Source organism: Mustela nigripes, chromosome 16 (genome assembly GCF_022355385.1).
Source record: "Mustela nigripes isolate SB6536 chromosome 16, MUSNIG.SB6536, whole genome shotgun sequence".
Lineage (NCBI taxonomy): Eukaryota > Metazoa > Chordata > Mammalia > Carnivora > Mustelidae > Mustela > Mustela nigripes.
The window spans coordinates 1,558,261-1,574,640 of NC_081572.1; the positions used below are offsets into that span (position 1 = coordinate 1,558,261).

Here is a 16,380-nt window from a genome sequence, read left to right on the forward strand (position 1 = left end):
GTGGAGGGGGACAGTGACTTGAGAAGGGACCGACTGCCGCAGCCCTCGCTTCCTGGGAGGGGACCTGCGGACGTCCTTGGGAGGTTCTCGTGCCTCACCTTTCCCAAGCACGGAAGCAGGGGTGGGGCGAGCGGCAGGCAAGAGGGTCTTTGAGGAGTTTGGGCTTCTGTGCATCTCCGCCCCAAACGTCTGCCCTGAGACCTCACCTGGCCCATCTCTAGCTCCCATGAGGCCAGGGCCCTGTGTCCCCACCTGCCCTACCTGTGCTCCCCTTTTGCTTCTCCTCCTGGGCCGTGCACGGGCTCCGGTCAGACTGCAGACCCCCTCCTTCAGGAGCCTGGCAGGAGCGGGACGGCTGCCCGGAGTGTTTCCCCAGATGGGTGCTGCTGGCGTCCATGTTGGTGACTGTGGTGGTCACCAGGGTGCTTCAGCCACAGACACCGTGGAAGTGGCTGGGGTGGGTGTCCCCCTCACCCCCCCCCCCCAGAGGCACCCACCATTTACTCCGGGGACACGGAGGAGAGCAGGGGGCCCAGTAGCCAGTTCTGGGGGGGTGTTGTGGCTTGGCTGGGGCACAGCGGCCCCCCAGAATGCTAGTGGGAGTGGGGAGGCTCAGCAGAGCTCCAGTCAAGAGCATCTCATAGCTTCATCTTCCAGAGGAAGGTGGCGGGGTCTCCCCTGCCTCTGCCCCAGGCCTCCCGCCCCCTCGGGCCCACAGAGCACAAGCGGGCACAGTGGGGCACAGCCTCTTTATTGACCAGATGCTTGGGGGCTACGCGCGGTGGGGAGCTGAGCCCCCTTCCAGCTGTAGGCCGACCCGACACCCTTCCCTGCCCCTGGGGGGACCATGACACACACAGCCAGGGGGTCCTGCCTGAGAGGCCGGCCGCACCGCCCGGGGGCAGCTCCCAGCCGTGGGGCCGCTCAGCCACGACTCCGAAGAAAGGGCTGGGGTCCTGCCCGGGCCAGACGGAGGTGGGGGCAGAGCCAGGCGGGTGAAGGGCATGGAAGGAGAAAACTCAACAGGGCCGCACAGACTGTTAGGAAAGGGCTTGTGTTTGGGGACAAGGGGGGTGCCCAGCGGGCAGCGTGGGACTTGGCCGTCAGCTGAGGAGGGGGGCAGACCTGTCATTGGTCACTGTCGGCTTCAGCTGGACGCTGGCGAAGGGATTCCTGAAGAGAGAAGAGAAGGACCGTCTCAGCGGGGCAGATGCACCGTGTCACCTGGGCTGCCCCGGGGTCCTCGGCCCTGCGGGTGGCTCGGCCTCAGCCCGGAGCTGGGCGGCGACGCAGCCCGCAGGGACAGGCAGGGCAGGGCGCGGTGCGCAGGGCCGGAGCTGCCCGGGCAGGGTGGGTGGGCGACCGGGCAGCGGCCGCTGGGCTGGGGGCTGGTTCTCCCTCGGAACCGGAGGCGGTCCTGGGTGGGCCTGTGCCCAGCTCCGGTGAGCCGCCCCGCTGCCCCAGAGCAGTAGGGGCCCAGCTGTAGACACGCCATCGACACACACAGACAGCTCAGCAGCTCCCACGGACCCGGCCCATGCATCCCGGGGTCCCTGAGGGTGGCTGGGTGCAGACACAAGGCCTCGGGCCACCCCACGCCAACACGACACACATGGGGTGTACGCACACTGGGAGCCGCAGGGCTCAGCCCCCATCACCCCACCCCCGTGGGCACAAGGCCACAGCGGACGGACAGATGGACTGGCCAGACAAGAGGTTGAGACGGGACGAATGAGCACAGCGGAGGCCACACGCAGCCTGGTCCTCACGGAAGCCTCTTCTTGGGGTCCCTGCCAGGCACACAGGGCGCACCTGCCTGAGCAGAGTCAGCACGGGACGGCAGCTGGGGTCGTCAGGCAGCCCCAGGGGTGACAGCACAGATGGAACGGACAGGACGCACTCCTGGCCAAGCGCTCGGCTTTCGAGCCATTACCTGGGGCGTCACAGCTGGGCGGGGTCCGCAGGAGCTGGGCAGTGGGCGCTCTGTCCAGTGCCCATGAGAGCACTTGGGGGTTGGGGTGCCTCCCTGGGTTTTCTAAAATGCCGAGATGCTTCGGACTGAATTTTTAGAAGGATCAACTAGGGAAAGGAGCCAACTAATTGGAGCACGGCTTCCACACGTGCACACGGACGGTCTGGAATCCCGCGTGGGCGCGGCTCGCGCGCATCTTCAGGCTCTGAGGACTACGACCCCCCGGGCTCAAGGCCGCCTCCAGCCCTGCACGACGGCTTGGCCTCTCCACGTGCGACAGTCCTCTCTCCGGCGACACGTGCCGACGAGCTCCAGCTCTCACGTTCAGGGGCAGCAGCTGCCTCAGGGCTCCCCTGGGCACAGCTGCTGTGGCTGGGGACATCTGCCCCAGGACAGATGGCAGAGGGTGGCCCACACCTTGACCGTCACCTTGACTAGACTCTGGTTCTGGTGGAAGGCTGCAGGTCCTTGGCTGTCCCCAGAGGGATCAAGGCAGGGCGTCTTGGGGGGCTAGAATGGGGGCAGGTTTGTTCATTTGGAGTTGGGGACCGAGCAGCGGGAGGAGCCCCGCGGCTGAGGAAGGCGGCTCCGGTGCCGGGAGGAGCCCAAGTGGAACGGCCAAGTGGGTTCGGGCAGCACACACTGTCCTCCTGCCCTGGGCACACCTGACTCCTCAGCAGAAAGGGTGGGCGGCCAAGCAGCCTCCGCAGTGGGGGCTGCCCTGCGAGCAGCAGGGCCAGACAGGGCGTCTGGCCCCTGACCCCACTTTTCTAATCTGCTTCCCCAAAACTGTGTGACTGTGGAGCACAGTATTGTCCGTGCTGCGGGACCTGAGGAAACAGGCCGGGGCTGGACATGCCCCAGGCCTACCCTCTGCAGCCCCGGCCCGAGCCTGACCAGACACCGCAGCTGGACGCGCCCACCCCCAGCACCGCGGGAAGGCGCGACCCTCTGGGGGCCCACCACCTCCTGGGGACGCAGGGACTCCAGAGCCACCTGAGGGCAGGCGGGTCAACAGCAGCCCGACTCTCAGAACAAACTCAGCCCCGAGGCCCCCGCAGAGTCTCTGGCCGGGCAGACACACTCCCTGCTGGGAGCAGCCCCGGGAGGAGCACTGCCGGCCACGCTCCGCCACAAACCACCAAGACACAACGTGGCTCGTGTCCTGCCGGCAAAGGGCAGGCGACAGGAACCACGTGAGCGCTGCAGGCCCGGACTGCAGGGTCTGCTCCACATCAGGGCTCCTCCCGCGGCACGGCTGCGACACCCCCCAGCCCCGTGAGAGCACCGCAGCATGGATGGGGAGCAGACGGACACCCAGCAGAGCAGGCCGGCGGTCCCCGGCATGGCGAACGCCCGAGCGGGGACCCCTCCCTGGGGGGCGGATCCAGTACCAGTTTCCCAGGGCTGCTGTTCAGGGCGCCACGGGGCTCCTGCCTGCAAACCCTATAGCCTGAAGGGGGCTGAGCGCCACGGCCCAGGGTCTTCCCATCTCTGGCCGCAGATTCAGGGGATTGCCTGTAACTGTCTTGAGTCTGCTATGTGAGAGCGAGGCAGACGGGTCCTCTGACAGCTGAGTGGTTTCAGGGTGCGGTTTCCATCCTTCTGTGACTCGGAGAGCAGATTTCCACTTTCTCTGGATCGTTCTTCTCGGAGGCACAAGTGGTCTTCCTGGGGTCGAGCCCATGTTGCTCCGCGTGCCCCAGGACCACACCTCGGGGGGCGGGCACGGCTCGGCAGAGTGGGCCTGGGGGCCTCAACCACCCCAGGGGCTTCTGACAACTCTCCCAGCTGGGGACTCTCCGATCTCGGGGCCAGGCCTGCTCTGCAGTGGGGAAGACAGCTGGTGGCGCAGGGTGGATGCCCACAGTGCCCCTGGGGTGGGGGGCTGCCCTACGCTGGACACGAGGGCGCAGGCAGAGGCCAGACCGGCCTCCAGAGTGACGGGGGCTGCAGGGGCAGCGGGGCAGGAGGCGCGGCATCTGAAGGCCTCTGGAAAGAGGAGGAATCCACCCCATCCCCACATGTCAGGAGCACTTGTCTCCAGAACTTTCCGGAAGTCGCTCATGCCGCAGCTCAGAGACAATGACAGCGAGTCCGGGACCTGCTGGGGCAGTCGCTGCCCCTGGGGAGGACCACACCGTCGGGATGCTCCAGGGGGTACAGAGGACGCAGGTGCCGGCTTCATGGGGAAACTTGTCGGTGATGGGGCGGGGATGGGGACATACGGCAGCAGCGCCCCCGTCCCAGGCACAGGGGCCCAGAGTGCTGGGCTCCCCGGCGCTGGCCGACGGCGCTTGCTTTCCCAGAGCCGAGCACAAGGGATCGTCAGAGGATGGGCTGTAGAAGGCCAGCCAGGGCCGCCCATGGGGTGGCTGGAGGCCTCGTCTAGAAAGCCTGGGGCAGCCTCGAGGAGCCTCTCAGGGCAGATGTGACGTGAGTGCCGGCAGAGCAGGCGCCAGAGACCCCATGTCCACCTGCCCCGGTGTGCCTGACAGACCCACGTGGGCTCCAGCCACAGAGCTGTCCCCAGGATCGACCTTGGTCTCCCCAGCCCCCGAGGGGCTGCGGTATTCACCAACCAGACCCAGCCAGGCCCGGCTCAGACCCACACCCGCAGGGGCTGGTCCGAGGGAACCCTTGGCCAAAGGAGCCCAAAGCCAGCCTCCTGGCCAATCACAGCGCTCCCCCCAACCCGGATTGTGGCTGAAGCGCCCCACAGAGGCAAGAGAGAGACCCAGGCAGATGGCCAGGACCGGACCACGCCCAGGGGTGCAGGGGTGGGGAGGAGCAGCCGGTCAGGCCCACAAGCTTCCAGACAGACGGAGGAAAGCCCAGAGCCCAAGGAGCAGTCCGAGAAGCGAAAGCCCAGAGCCCAGAGCAGAGGCAGGCTGGGCAGACGCTCGCACCCCGTCCCCATCCGCGCCTGCCAGGGCCGGGGCCAGAGCATCTGCACAGTCACTGGGAAGGCGTCCGACCAGCGTGGGAAACCCGGGGCAACTTACTAACTCTAGTCAGGGGCGGCTCAGAGTCGGGCCACGTCCACGTCAGCGCTGTAAGGAGACACAAGGGCTCAGCCGGGGCAGGTGGGTGGGGGAGGGGCCTGAGCCCCCCCCACGCAGGGGGTGAGGTGGGGGATGGGGGGTGGGGACACCGCCCGTGGCAGGCGTCCCCAGTCAGCCCAAGCGGCCCAGCCCCCCCGAGGGGACAGGGACGGACGGCGCTGTCCGGCTGGGCACCGCGGTCCCCAGACAGAGGCCGGCTCGCCGTGGTGGCCCAAATCTGTGCCCCGGACCTGGAAGGAGGCACCACACCCAGCTCAGTGCGATAAATAAAACTTTTATTCCAACGACTGCAGTACAGGGCGCAATCCAGATAAAAAAAAGAGGAAACAGGAAACAGTTTGAGCAGTTTACGTCTCCACACAAGTTCGCAGTTTTGTGTCTACATTCATCCGTTGAGCATGGGATCCCCTGGATTTGAGGTCTTGAGCAAAACGAGAACACCGACACGGAAGGCTCTTCGCACACGGGGCCGCGCTCTGGCTTCGTGTTCTCCTTAAATACGAAACGGTCTGTGCCTTGAGCTGCTTCTCTCCCAAACTCCCGGCCCCATCCTCGGCCCCAGGAGAGCGGGCGGAGGGCTCCGTTAGAGCACGTCAGACAGAGGCGTCCACAGCTTCACGGGGGCCCCGTGGCAGGAGGGGCCGGGCAGGCTGGGCCCTGGCTCCCTCCTCCCCAGGTTCAGGGTGTGAAGAGGTAAAACCAGCAGCCACGGAGTCCGGCACGTCTGTTTCGAAGTCACCAAGACACACAAAGAGACGAGAGCGTTTAGGGAGAACGGGGCGGGGGCTGCCCTCCCCAGGGCCAGCCCCGGGCGGCCTGGGGGCCGCGATCCCCTCACGAGGCTGTCCACCAGTTTCCAGAACACTTGGGGGGAGGTGGTCTCTGGAGCTCTTTGGAAAGTCCGCAAGGGGCTGCGCCTGCCCTGCCCTCTGCCCTGCCAGGCCCTGCGTGAGGTCACACGGCCCTGGGGTCACTGCCCGCCCGTGCTCTGGTCTCTACACTGTGGAGGACGTGCAGAAGGCCGGGGGCTGTCGCCTCCCTCACAGGAGCGGCCAGCTTCCTCAGGAGGCCGCCCCGGCTCGGCACGCACCCGTCCGTCCGTCCGTGCGTCCGTGCGGCCCTGGGACGGGCCTCCCCTTCCCGGACACCGAGGCCAGCGTCCGTCTGCTGGGGGGAGGCGGATGCAGGAGTAACAGTGTGCACACCGGAGTCCATGCAGATCGGCTTTAGTTTTTCAGGAAAGAAAAGTCCTTTTCCTGTTTTTTCTTTTTTTTTCTTTTCTTTTTTTCTTTTTCTTTTTTTTTTTTAATTTTTAAAATATTTTTTCTTTTTCTTCAGACTTTAGGCCTGGCTCGCAGTGAGCCATCAGGAAGGGACAGCGCGTCGTGAGCACGGCGGCCGCAGAGCAGAGGCGAGGACGCCGGGCCCCTGCTGCCCGGCCGGCAGCTCCCGCCTGGCGGACACACGGGGCCGGGGGCGTGTAGACACGGGGAGCAGAGATGGGGCAGCACCATGGACCCTGGGGGGATCTCAGAGTCTGGGGTCACCAACCGGAAGGCAGGACAGGGCAGGTGAGAGAGGAAAAGAACCCGAGAACAAACCGACGAGGGCGCGGAGGAGAGAACCGACGGAGGCCAGACAGATGGGGGGCTCTCCCGAGCAGCGGCGGCCCGTGGTCAGCGTCCTCACACTGTGGACACCAGCGTGCCGCTGCGGAACAAAGCACAGGACGCTGCGGGCCGCACGCCCCTCCTGCAGCCGCTTGGGGTCAGCCAGCTGCCTGCCCCCCACCATGCCCCCCGAGCCAGGACAAGGGCCAAGTCCAGGCGGGGGGCGCAAGAGCAGCAGCCCCAGCCGACTGTGCCGGCCAGGCCACCAGGAAGGAGCAGCAGGGCACGCACCGGGTGAGGGCTCCTGGAGGACAGGGAGCCCCGGTGACTGTAGGGGGCACGGGACCAGGCTGGGCTCCAATGGTTCGGGGCCTGCTCCCACCCTCCCGGTGTCGGAGCACGAAGGCGGACCTCCGGACCCAGCTGGTGCTATCCCGGCCGGGCAGGCTCCTGCCTGGACACCCCCGCAACTCAAAGGATTGCGAGGTAGAGAGGAGCAGCCCCCTGGGCCCCACCTGCCCCAACCCAGAGCAGGGCCTCCACGTCCCTAGGCAGGTGCCCACGGAGCAGTCCTGAGAGGGTCTGCGGGAGGGGGTCGGCCCTGCCTACCCGCAGCTCCCAAGGACTAGTGCGAAAGCCCTTACCTGCTCACAGCCCGCGCTCCGTAGTCATCTAGACCCTGAAGGAGGGGGAAGCAACACATGTCAGGTTGGGGGTCCTGGGGGCGAGGCGGGGTCCACAGGACCAGAGGAAGCTGGGCGCTGCCCCCGGCCCCAGTGGGCGCACGCAGGGCTGGCTGCAGCCGAGGGCCTGGAAGGCCCCTCCCACGTGCACAGCAGTGACAGCAGTGACAGCCCCAACTCACGGGGCATCTCCTCCTCTGGCCAGCGGCAGACCATGGATGGTGTGAGCTCACACTCACAGGCACCCGTAAGACAGACCCCCGCTGACCCCTCCACACCCGGGTCCCCCAGCGAGCGGACAGAGCCCGAGCATACCCACAGGTCACCCGGCATGAGCCTGGGATGACCCGGGACGACCTAGGGGGCCTCTCCAGGAACCAGTGACACTCGCAGGGAGGGGCTGATGGCCGGGCGTGGAAGCTAGCCTGGGCCAGCCCCTGGGCAGAACACACCCCAGCACCCCAAGACACCGGCTGCAGCCCCAGCTGTGTGGCTGAGGGAAGTGCTGTGGGCGCCGCCACCAGGCGCCGCGGGGGACACACCCTCCTCAGCCATGTCAGCGCCACGACCAAACCCGGACGCGGGGCTAGTGGGAGCAGCGCGGTGGCCAGGCCTGCCTAGGCTCAGGCAGCAGTGTCCCGGGTCCGGATGGTGCTAGAGCAGCTCCTGCCTGGCGGGCTGGATCTGTGCCCTCGAGGTGCCTCCCCTAAGCTGGATCGCTCCCCTCGCTACCGCCCTGCTGCTGCCTGGAGTGCCAGCACTGGCCTCAATTTCTCTAGAAGGTTCTATCCCAGGACCTTAGCTACACCTCCTCAGGCTGGTCCTTCTCACTGTATCACTGACTCCACCTTCCCGTCCACTCTGCCTGGCCATGAGCTCCTGGAAAACTGCTCCCTTCCTGGCACACAGCTCCCCACTCTGCTGGTTAAGCCCCTCATGGGAGGCGGGGCGCGAGGCTGCTTAGGGCCGTGCTGAGCAGGGACCTCCCTGGACCTCACCCACCTTCACCACCACTCACCCCAGCCCCAGGCAGGCTCAAACCTCGGTGGTTTGAGCCCCTGGGGTGCACATCTTAGAGAAAACCCCTTCTTCTCCCCGGTTCCGGGGGTTGGGGGCTAACCCGGAGCCTCCAGCGCCCGAAGCCTGGAAGCAAGAGCGAAGCTAATCCCAACATGGTCACAGCAGACCAACGTTCCAGAAGCCCTGGGCTCCGGGGGGTATAGCTCAGGGGTAGAGCATTTGATTGTAGAAGCCCTGGGCTCCTACAGCCTCTGAAGCTTCCCACATGGAGCTGCACCGTCCTCACGCTCACACCCTGGTCCCACCAAGACTTTACAACCACCAGCATGCCCTCCAGGGGCTCTACTGGGGACCCTTGCTGTCGCCCAGGCCTTGACCTTCTGCCTCTGGCCACTAGGTCCTGGGTGACCTGGGCATGAGTGCCTAGCCCTGCCTCCCGAGCCCCGAGACATACTAGAATGTTCTGGCCACGTCCCAGGCCTCGAACACAGTTGCTCACATCCACACTCGGACCTGTGACTGCCGGAGCCCAACAGGCTCGGGAAGGGGGCTCCTGGACACAAAGTCCTCCCCGATGCTTGGCTCCCTGAGGTGTGGGGGGCCTGGAGGCCGCTGACGCCCCAGCCAGAAGGAAGCCCGGGCACAGGGACCACCTTGCCTGCAGGAGCCCCTTCCGGCGTAGGCCCCTTCTGGGGTCGCCCTGTGCTGCTCACCTGGGAGAAGGCAGGCACGGCCACACTGTAGGGCCTCTGCTTGAAGGTGCCGGCTGTCTGGGCAGGGAAGGCGCGGGACGATGCGTTGTAGTCAGGCGGGGGGAGGGCCAGCTCCTCCTTGTCCAGGAGGTTCCCTGTGCTGCTGCTCTTGCCCTGCTGCAGGCTGTGGGGGTGGGGGGCGTAGAAGCTGCTTCAACCCAGGCCCCCAGGACCCCGTCTGACCCTCCACCTTCCCCGTGCCTCCCTTGGACCCTTCTAGAAGCCCTAACGAGGGGCCGCAGACTCACTGAGCCCGTGAATGAGGCCTGAAGGAGTGGCAGGAAGAAGTTCCTAAAGCCCATGTACCCTACCTCAACCCTGGCCCTCCTGGGGCAGCTCATGCCCCCACACCCTGTCCAAGGGAGGCTACACCCTAACCCTAACTCTAACCCTAACCCGGGTGTGGGGGCAGGCCTGTGGGCAGTGAAGGGAGCAGAGCCCAGCCAAGGCGTGTGAGCAGAGCGGGAGCCACGGGCAGATGTACGGTGCCCTCTGCCCGAGGCAGCTTCTCAGGGCGAAGGGCCAGCGGCCCGGGCCAGCACTCTCACCTCATGTGCAACCTGTCGCTGCCGTCGCTGTCCAGGACGCGCGTGTAGGAGAAGGGAAACCAGCCCCGCCTGCGAGACAGGACGCGGTGAGAATGCGCAAGGCCCGGGTGCCCGCGGCTCCCCCGTCCGGCTGTCGGTGCAGCCAGCACAAGCGAGCCCTCTGGGGAGGCAGCAGACCCCAGCCTGCACCCTCGCGAGCCCACCGGCCCTGAACGGGAGGCTGGGCGTCTCCGGCAGAGCTCCTGTGGCCGTGGCGGCCAGAGCTGGTTTCCAGCCACACGGAGCAAGGCAGCAACAGCACAGAAGCCGTCTGGAGGGCAGGAAGGTGGGCGATTTGGGAAGGGGGCATCCTAGCAACCTCCCGCCCCGCGGCGCTCCCTCCCTAGACGGCCGCTGCCCCGCCGGGAGGAGCGGCTCCCGGCCAGGGCGGCCCGAGCCGCAGGAGAACGACAGGCTGGCGGAGTCTCAGGGCTGCAGGTGTTGCGCTACGCCGTGAAGACAAGACTAAGCCGTGAAGACAAGGCTCCCGCGTCCTGACGCGCCAGCGACAGGCTGACCAGAGACTCGGGGGCAGCAGGGAGCCTTGGGGCACACGGCCGGCCTCTGCCAGCTGGGAAGCCACACGCCCGGCAGCAGGGAAGGTGCCAGACGGGCCGCGGTGCGTGCGTGCGGGACCCTGGGCCAAGCGGGTGATGCAGGCGGTGAGGGGGACGGGCTGGTGAGAGACGGCGAGGCCGTGGCTCTGACGGGGCAGTCCCGTGTGTGCCACTGTGCTCTGAGGACTGAAGACACACGGCGGGACACTCGGTCCGGAAAGGACCCCGAGGCGCCGGGCCAGCTGCTGGCCGCGGGGTTGGCAGGCCGCTGTCCCGGCCCCACGCAGGCCACCCAGCCCCAGGGCTCCCTGGGGGTCCCGCTCACATTTTGGTCTTCTCGCTTTCCCCGTAATGCCAGCCGTCACGGGCCTCGGGCACCAGCAGGGTGATGAGGTCCCCCTCCTTGAAGCTCAGCAGGGTGCTGTTGTCCCCCGCCGCGTGGGAGAAGATGGCTTTCACCCGCATGCGGCCGTTGCGCTCCAGGCCGGCTGCCATGGAGCTGGAGCGCGGCAGGGTCTTGTTCTCAGCTGTAGACGACAAGGCAGGAGTGAGGGGACGTGGCCGTCCTCCTGCCCCTCAGCCTCCTGACGGAAGATGCCGGAAGGTCCCAGGTGGGCCTGGAGTGGGATGCTCGCGTGGGCAGAGACGCGGAAGGACCCAGCGGCAGACCTGCAGCTTGTAAGCCGCAGGGAGCTCGGAGCCCGAGCCTCAGCTTTCCCCCCTGCTCATCGGCAGACCCTGGCTGGCTGGGGGAGGGGGCGGGGTGCCATCCATGGACAGGGCTGCAGAGCTGAGGGACCTGGGTGGGGGAAAGGGCCGTCACACGGTCCACTACGGCCCTGCCAGGCATCACCCGCGTGCTCCAGTCATGGGCGGAGCCCTGATGTCCCGGTCCGGCCCTGTCCTGCTGTGGGGACTTGAAGGGAGCCAGGCAAGGCCTGAGGGCCAGGCCAGAAACCCTCGACGGGGCCCAAGGGGGCCGCACAAGGGCCCGCGCGTGCTCGGGGCTCTGGAGGCTCCCCCACCCCCTTGTCGGGTGTGGCACGGTGGCCGGGGCGCGTCCCAGCCCTTACTGGCCGCGTAGCTGTTCTTCGGGGCCACACTCTTGCGCACGGGGAGCGTGTTGGAGTACGAGTCGCTCAGCTTGCTCTGGGACTGTGGAGGAGATGAAGTCTTGGGCTGGGCGGCCTTGCGGTCGGCCCAGGGGCTGTAGTCCTCGCCGTCTGGGCCCGAGACGCCATTCATGGCGGGCGCGCTCTCCTGGGCAGACAGCCGCTGTGGGGAAGAGGTGGGGGTGGGGGGCAGCGGCGCAGGAGGGCCCGGTCAGGCGCGGCCGGCGTGGGGACCCCTCACCCCAGCCACCCCGGAGCCGGGGCGGGAGCCGTCTGTCCACACCCAGGAAGCCTGCGGGAGGCCGCGCACTCACCCCCACAAACGGGGCCAGCTCGGGGGGCACCGGCAGGGGCTTGGCCCCTGGGATGGGGTCGGAGATGACCAGGCTGGACTTGGAGGCCGACAGGGCGCTGGGGAGGACAGAGCCGTTGCTGGGCACCTGCTGCATCAGCTGCACGGCGCGCTCCGGGATCTTGTTGGGGTCCGCGCACGCCTGTTGCCACAGTGGCAGCTTCTGGGCCAGCAGCTCCTTGCCCTGGAGCGGAGGGAGTGGGACAGCACAGGGTCAGGGCCGGCCGCGCAGCGGGGCCACCCCGCAAAGCTACGAGAGTCTGGGCGCGCTGCGGACCTCCCCAACCACGCTCCCCGGAGCCCCCTGCCTGGTCGCGAGACATTCCCCCTCTCAGGAGGGGCGCACGTGTCTGGCTGACGGCTGCCCCACACCTGGTGGTGCCTCCCAGCCAGAAAGGCCACCTGGAGGTCCCTGAGCCCCGGCCTGGGAAGGAGGCGGGCTGCTGCATTAAGCCAGGTGGTCTTGGGGCCACTAGGACTGAGACAAGACCCAAGGTCCAACCTGAGCAGGGGCTGCCAAAGGAGAGAAAGGAACAGGGCTCATTAGCCGTGCGACAGGCAGACGCTCCAGGGGCCACCACAGGTCCCGGGGAGAGCACCATCCTGGGGTCCCTAGCCGCGGTCAGGCTAAGCTGCGGGAGGGTGCAGGAAGCTGACACCCCAACAGAAGGTACTGTATAGATGCAAGGTGCTAGTGGTCCCTGCCCCCAACCCAGGGGCCCAAGAGCCCAGCTGTCCCTTCAGTGTGCGTCGGGGTGTGCCCAGGGCACAGCTAGCCGGACAAGCACAGAGCTTAGCAAAGGATGACGAAGCCACGGGTCTGGCAAGGAATCCCAGAATGAGGGACAGCCGAGTGGGTGCCAGCCTGTGGGTCCCTGGCGTCTGATGCCCACTACATGGGCCTGTCCAGGGTGCGGGGACAGCTGTGCCCTCCATCCTCTGGTCTGCTTGGCCACAGTCGCTGCTGGGCTTGTAGCAGATGGGTCACCTGTGTCCTACTGCAGAGCCTGGAGCTCCCAGGGCAGACTAAATCAGGCAGTCACTGTCCCCAGGGCCTCTGAAGGGACCATGTGGCCCTCACTGCCTCTCCCTGCTTCTGACCTGTGTCTGGGCAAGGAAGGGGTGTCTGAGTGAGAAGTGTGGTAGAAGCTAGACAAAGACCCTGCAAGCAGGCCATGCCCTCCACCACCTGCTGGCTGAGACCAGGGACCAGCGAGACAGGGCCCAGGGCTGGTGCCCTGTTTTGTGATTCAGATCTGATGCGAGCACAGCTCGTCCCCATGTCTGGGCCTGCGTCTGGGGCAGCTTCTGCTGCTACGGCCCAAACCCAAAATGGCACCTGGACCCTGGATGAGAGAATTGGTGGACAGCTCTGGGTGGTGGTGGCAAGGCAGGCCCATGGAGACCCAGCACCAAACAGGGGCAGTCCTAGGGCTCCCCCCGCCCCCGGTGATGAAACCCGCCTGTGGGGCTGGGATGCACCTGCCAGGGAGATGCCTGCTGCAAGCCTGGGGGGTCCTGCCCTGGTGCCCTGGCCCCTGTGCTTGGGAGGGCTGCATCCAGCTCCCTGGGAGGTCAGCTGTCACCTCGTGCACAGCAGGAGCTGCTTCGGCCCAGACACCATGGCTTTCCCGCTCTCCGTCCCCCCAGCCAACACAGGAGCCCAAGCTCTCCCTGACCTGCCATGGGGCCCGGCTGCCACCAGAGGGCGCCACCAATCACCGCAGCACAGCCGGGAGTTGGGGTGTGCGGCTGCCCTGCCCTGCCCTGCTTGCACGGCGGGCGCCCCGCCACCGCCCCTGCTCACCTGCCCCAGGGAACCCTCCCAGCTCCCACAGGGGACACAGGTCCCTCCACTGCCCTTGCCTTGCACCTGTGAACAGGCCCTCAGACAGGCCCGGGAGGCAGAGCTGCTCTTGGAGGGAAGGTTGCTCTCCCCTACGCGGCCCTGCCCACGCGGATCTCAGGGCGAGTCCCCTCTCAGGCACACGGGTGGGAACGTGTGTACCCTGCCGCTCTGCAGACACCTTTACTGAGGAAGGACGGGAACTTGGTTGCCTAGCCTCATCTGCTGAGCTCTTGGAATGTTCTGGAATGTTCCAGGGGACAGATCTGCTCCCTCCCCAGCTCCTATGAACTCTGACCAGGGGCTCATCTGGAGCTGCCCCTTCATGCAGGGGACCCAGTGTCCTCTGGATTGCCTAGGAGCAGCTCCCTGGCTCTGCAGCCGTCCCTGAGAAACACCCGCCAAGCCTCAGAGACCTCTGCGGCGTCTGACCAGTGACCCTCCTACCCGCACGCCATCCCTGGGGGCATCCAAAATGCATGGCATTCCTTTCAACACAGCTCCACAGTGGACACGCCCTGACGGCTACCAGGGAGAGTCCACTTCTGCCCATGCCCCAGTGTGGCCCGCAGAGCTCACCTTGGAGTGGTAGGCGGCGGAGTTCTTGGCCACGGCGCACTGCTTCTCCACCAGGAAGCAGAACCGCCTCCTCTCCTCGGTCAGCGCGGTCTTGTAGCCGTCCGACACGTAGTTCTCCAGCTCTCCTTGCTTGTTGCTGATCGCGTCGATGTACTGGGGGGCAGGCAGCGTGGGGGACGCACATGAGCCGCAGACGGGACAACACAGGACGGTGTCCAGCTCTGGGCAGCCCCCCACCCCTGGAGCGGAGCACACCTCCCACCGGCCCACGGGGCGGGGCATGGCCACAACCTACTTGGACCGAGGAGGCACAGGTGGAGTGACAGTGGGGCAACCCCACGCCCTACTGGGCCCCTGTCCCCCAGCAGCTTGAGTCCCTGCCCCCTGCCCCCTCTGTGCCCAGAAGCCACACACATGTGGACCACGCTGGCAATCAGGAGGCCCGGTGGCATCGTGGCCTGCCTCCCCGTGGATCCTGATTCCAGGCATCTGAGACCGCCCCGCGGGTGGCCCAGGAAAGCTCGCCTGGCGTGAAGTGCTTGAGAATGACTCATTCACACCCAAATCCTGCGGGGGTGGGCAGAGAGTGAAGGAGAGACTGCTTGGTGCTGGAGCACATGGGAACATTCTGATTTTGCTGGAAACTTGTGGTAATAAAGCACCCTCAAGACTGTAGGCAGCCGTCACAGGGAGGCAGGAGCACCCCAAGCCCTGGGGTCTGCAAAGCCCTGTCGGGGTGTGTGCTGGGGTCCCCGGGGTCCTGGCTGTTTCCCCAGGCAGCCCCTCCCGGCTCCTTCCATCCGTGCCCTGGGGCCACCGCCTACGTGGGGAGGCACTGCAGGGCCCGCCCAGTCCCTGTGGTCCTGGGGTCTTTCCTGCCTTGAGGGGCGCCTCCCCCACGGGCTCTGACTCAGCGTGGGTGGGCGGTGCTGAGCTGCGGTGGGCGCTGGGGGAGGCTCGAGGAACAGGCTGTTCCTGCCGCCTTCCTTCCCAGCAGGAAGCTGGAGGCCCAGGACCCGCCTGGGGGTGTGGCTTGTCCCCAACACAGCCGCCAGTGCCCCCCAGGGCACAGGCTCAGCTCCTATGGAGTAGCCACACCCCCCAGGGCACAGGCTCAGCTCCCACGGAGTAGCCACACACCCCAGGCAAGGTCTGCCTGGCCACCAAACGGCGGGGGGCCCCCACCCTCTGCCCCTGCAGACCACCCAGCTGGCCCCGTGGAGGCGGCTGCTGAAACGGGGCCTCCAGATAATAACCCGCTGGCCCCCCACTGCCGGCCCGAGGGCACAGCCTTGAGGAGTGGGCCCTAGGCCTCACGGGCAGCCTTGGGTTCTGCCGCCGGTGTGCCTGAGTGGACCCAGGGCGGCTCTTGGGGACCAAACCTGCCAGCCTGGGAGAAAAGTCTGAGCCCAGGTAAGAGCCACCCCCTCCCTGCCCTATGGGTTCTCTGCTCTGCTCCCCGCAGCCCTGCGACCTCCCCCCACCCCCCGCCACGCCATTCCCCTGTGCGGGCCGGAGCACTTCTTCCTGGTTGTGAAACGTGTGCTGCAGGCACCTTCCCTGCACTGCAGCTCCTCCAGGAAGGGAAGAGCAAGCCTGGGGACTGGCAGGGCCCCTGGGGGGCCGTGGGGGCTCATTGGGCAAGGCTGAGCTCCACAGGGAGGACCCCAGCGATGGCTGTGGAAGAGGGGGGCTGCCCAGGGGACCACCTGCACCCGCACCCCCTCCCAGAAGCCCCACAAGGACAAGAGAGCCCAAAAGCCCAGGACAGAACGTGCTCTGGATGGAAGGTCCCGGAAGGGGCACGCACACCCCAGGGCCCCGGTGCCAACATGCCGGGGTTGGCCATCCCGCCCCCCCCCAGGGGCCTGTCAGGGACACGGCTGTGGCCCACAGCAAAGGTGCCTTCCTCGAAGCCACGCGCAGGCTCATCACCTCCGAGCCCAGAGCCCCTGCAGGAGACATTTGTGCAGGTTCCGAAGGGGAGGGTTTAGCCCCCCAGGGAGACCCCCAACCCATCCTCTGCTAGTGCCACCTCGTCCTGTCCCTGGGGGCTGCTCTAGCAGCGGCGGCCCAGCCTGGCAGGGCTTTGGGCTGGGGGGCAGCTGGGCACGGGGACAGTGCACGCCTGGGCGAGAACTCGCACACGGGATCCCACTGCGGCCTGGCACAGGGAGGCGGCCTGGAGTGAAGCCACCATGCCCACTGTCACCTAGTGGGGACCCTGAAGGACAGAGGCCACTGT

The 16,380-nt window shown here is 66.8% G+C and overlaps 1 protein-coding gene across 7 annotated transcripts in view; it reads right to left on the reverse strand.

Moving 5' to 3' along the window:
• Positions 1–730: 730 nt before the first annotated feature.
• BAIAP2 (BAR/IMD domain containing adaptor protein 2) overlaps positions 731–16,380 on the reverse strand; it is a 47,058-nt gene continuing 31,408 nt past the window's right edge. Inside the window, exons 6-14 of one of the 7 annotated variants that reach the window (XM_059379628.1) lie at positions 14,136–14,288; positions 11,673–11,894; positions 11,320–11,521; positions 10,572–10,773; positions 9,651–9,719; positions 9,064–9,226; positions 7,292–7,326; positions 4,982–5,025; positions 731–1,173 (exon numbers count right to left, since the gene is read on the reverse strand). In XM_059379628.1, the coding sequence (XP_059235611.1) occupies positions 4,998–5,025; positions 7,292–7,326; positions 9,064–9,226; positions 9,651–9,719; positions 10,572–10,773; positions 11,320–11,521; positions 11,673–11,894; positions 14,136–14,288 (1,074 nt within the window). In that variant the 3' untranslated portion in view covers positions 731–1,173; positions 4,982–4,997. Of the gene's footprint in view, positions 1,174–4,977; positions 5,026–5,295; positions 6,748–7,291; positions 7,327–9,063; positions 9,227–9,650; positions 9,720–10,571; positions 10,774–11,319; positions 11,522–11,672; positions 11,895–14,135; positions 14,289–16,380 lie in introns of those variants that run through there. The other 6 variants (XM_059379627.1, XM_059379631.1, XM_059379626.1 and 3 more) reach the window with 6 other exon arrangements.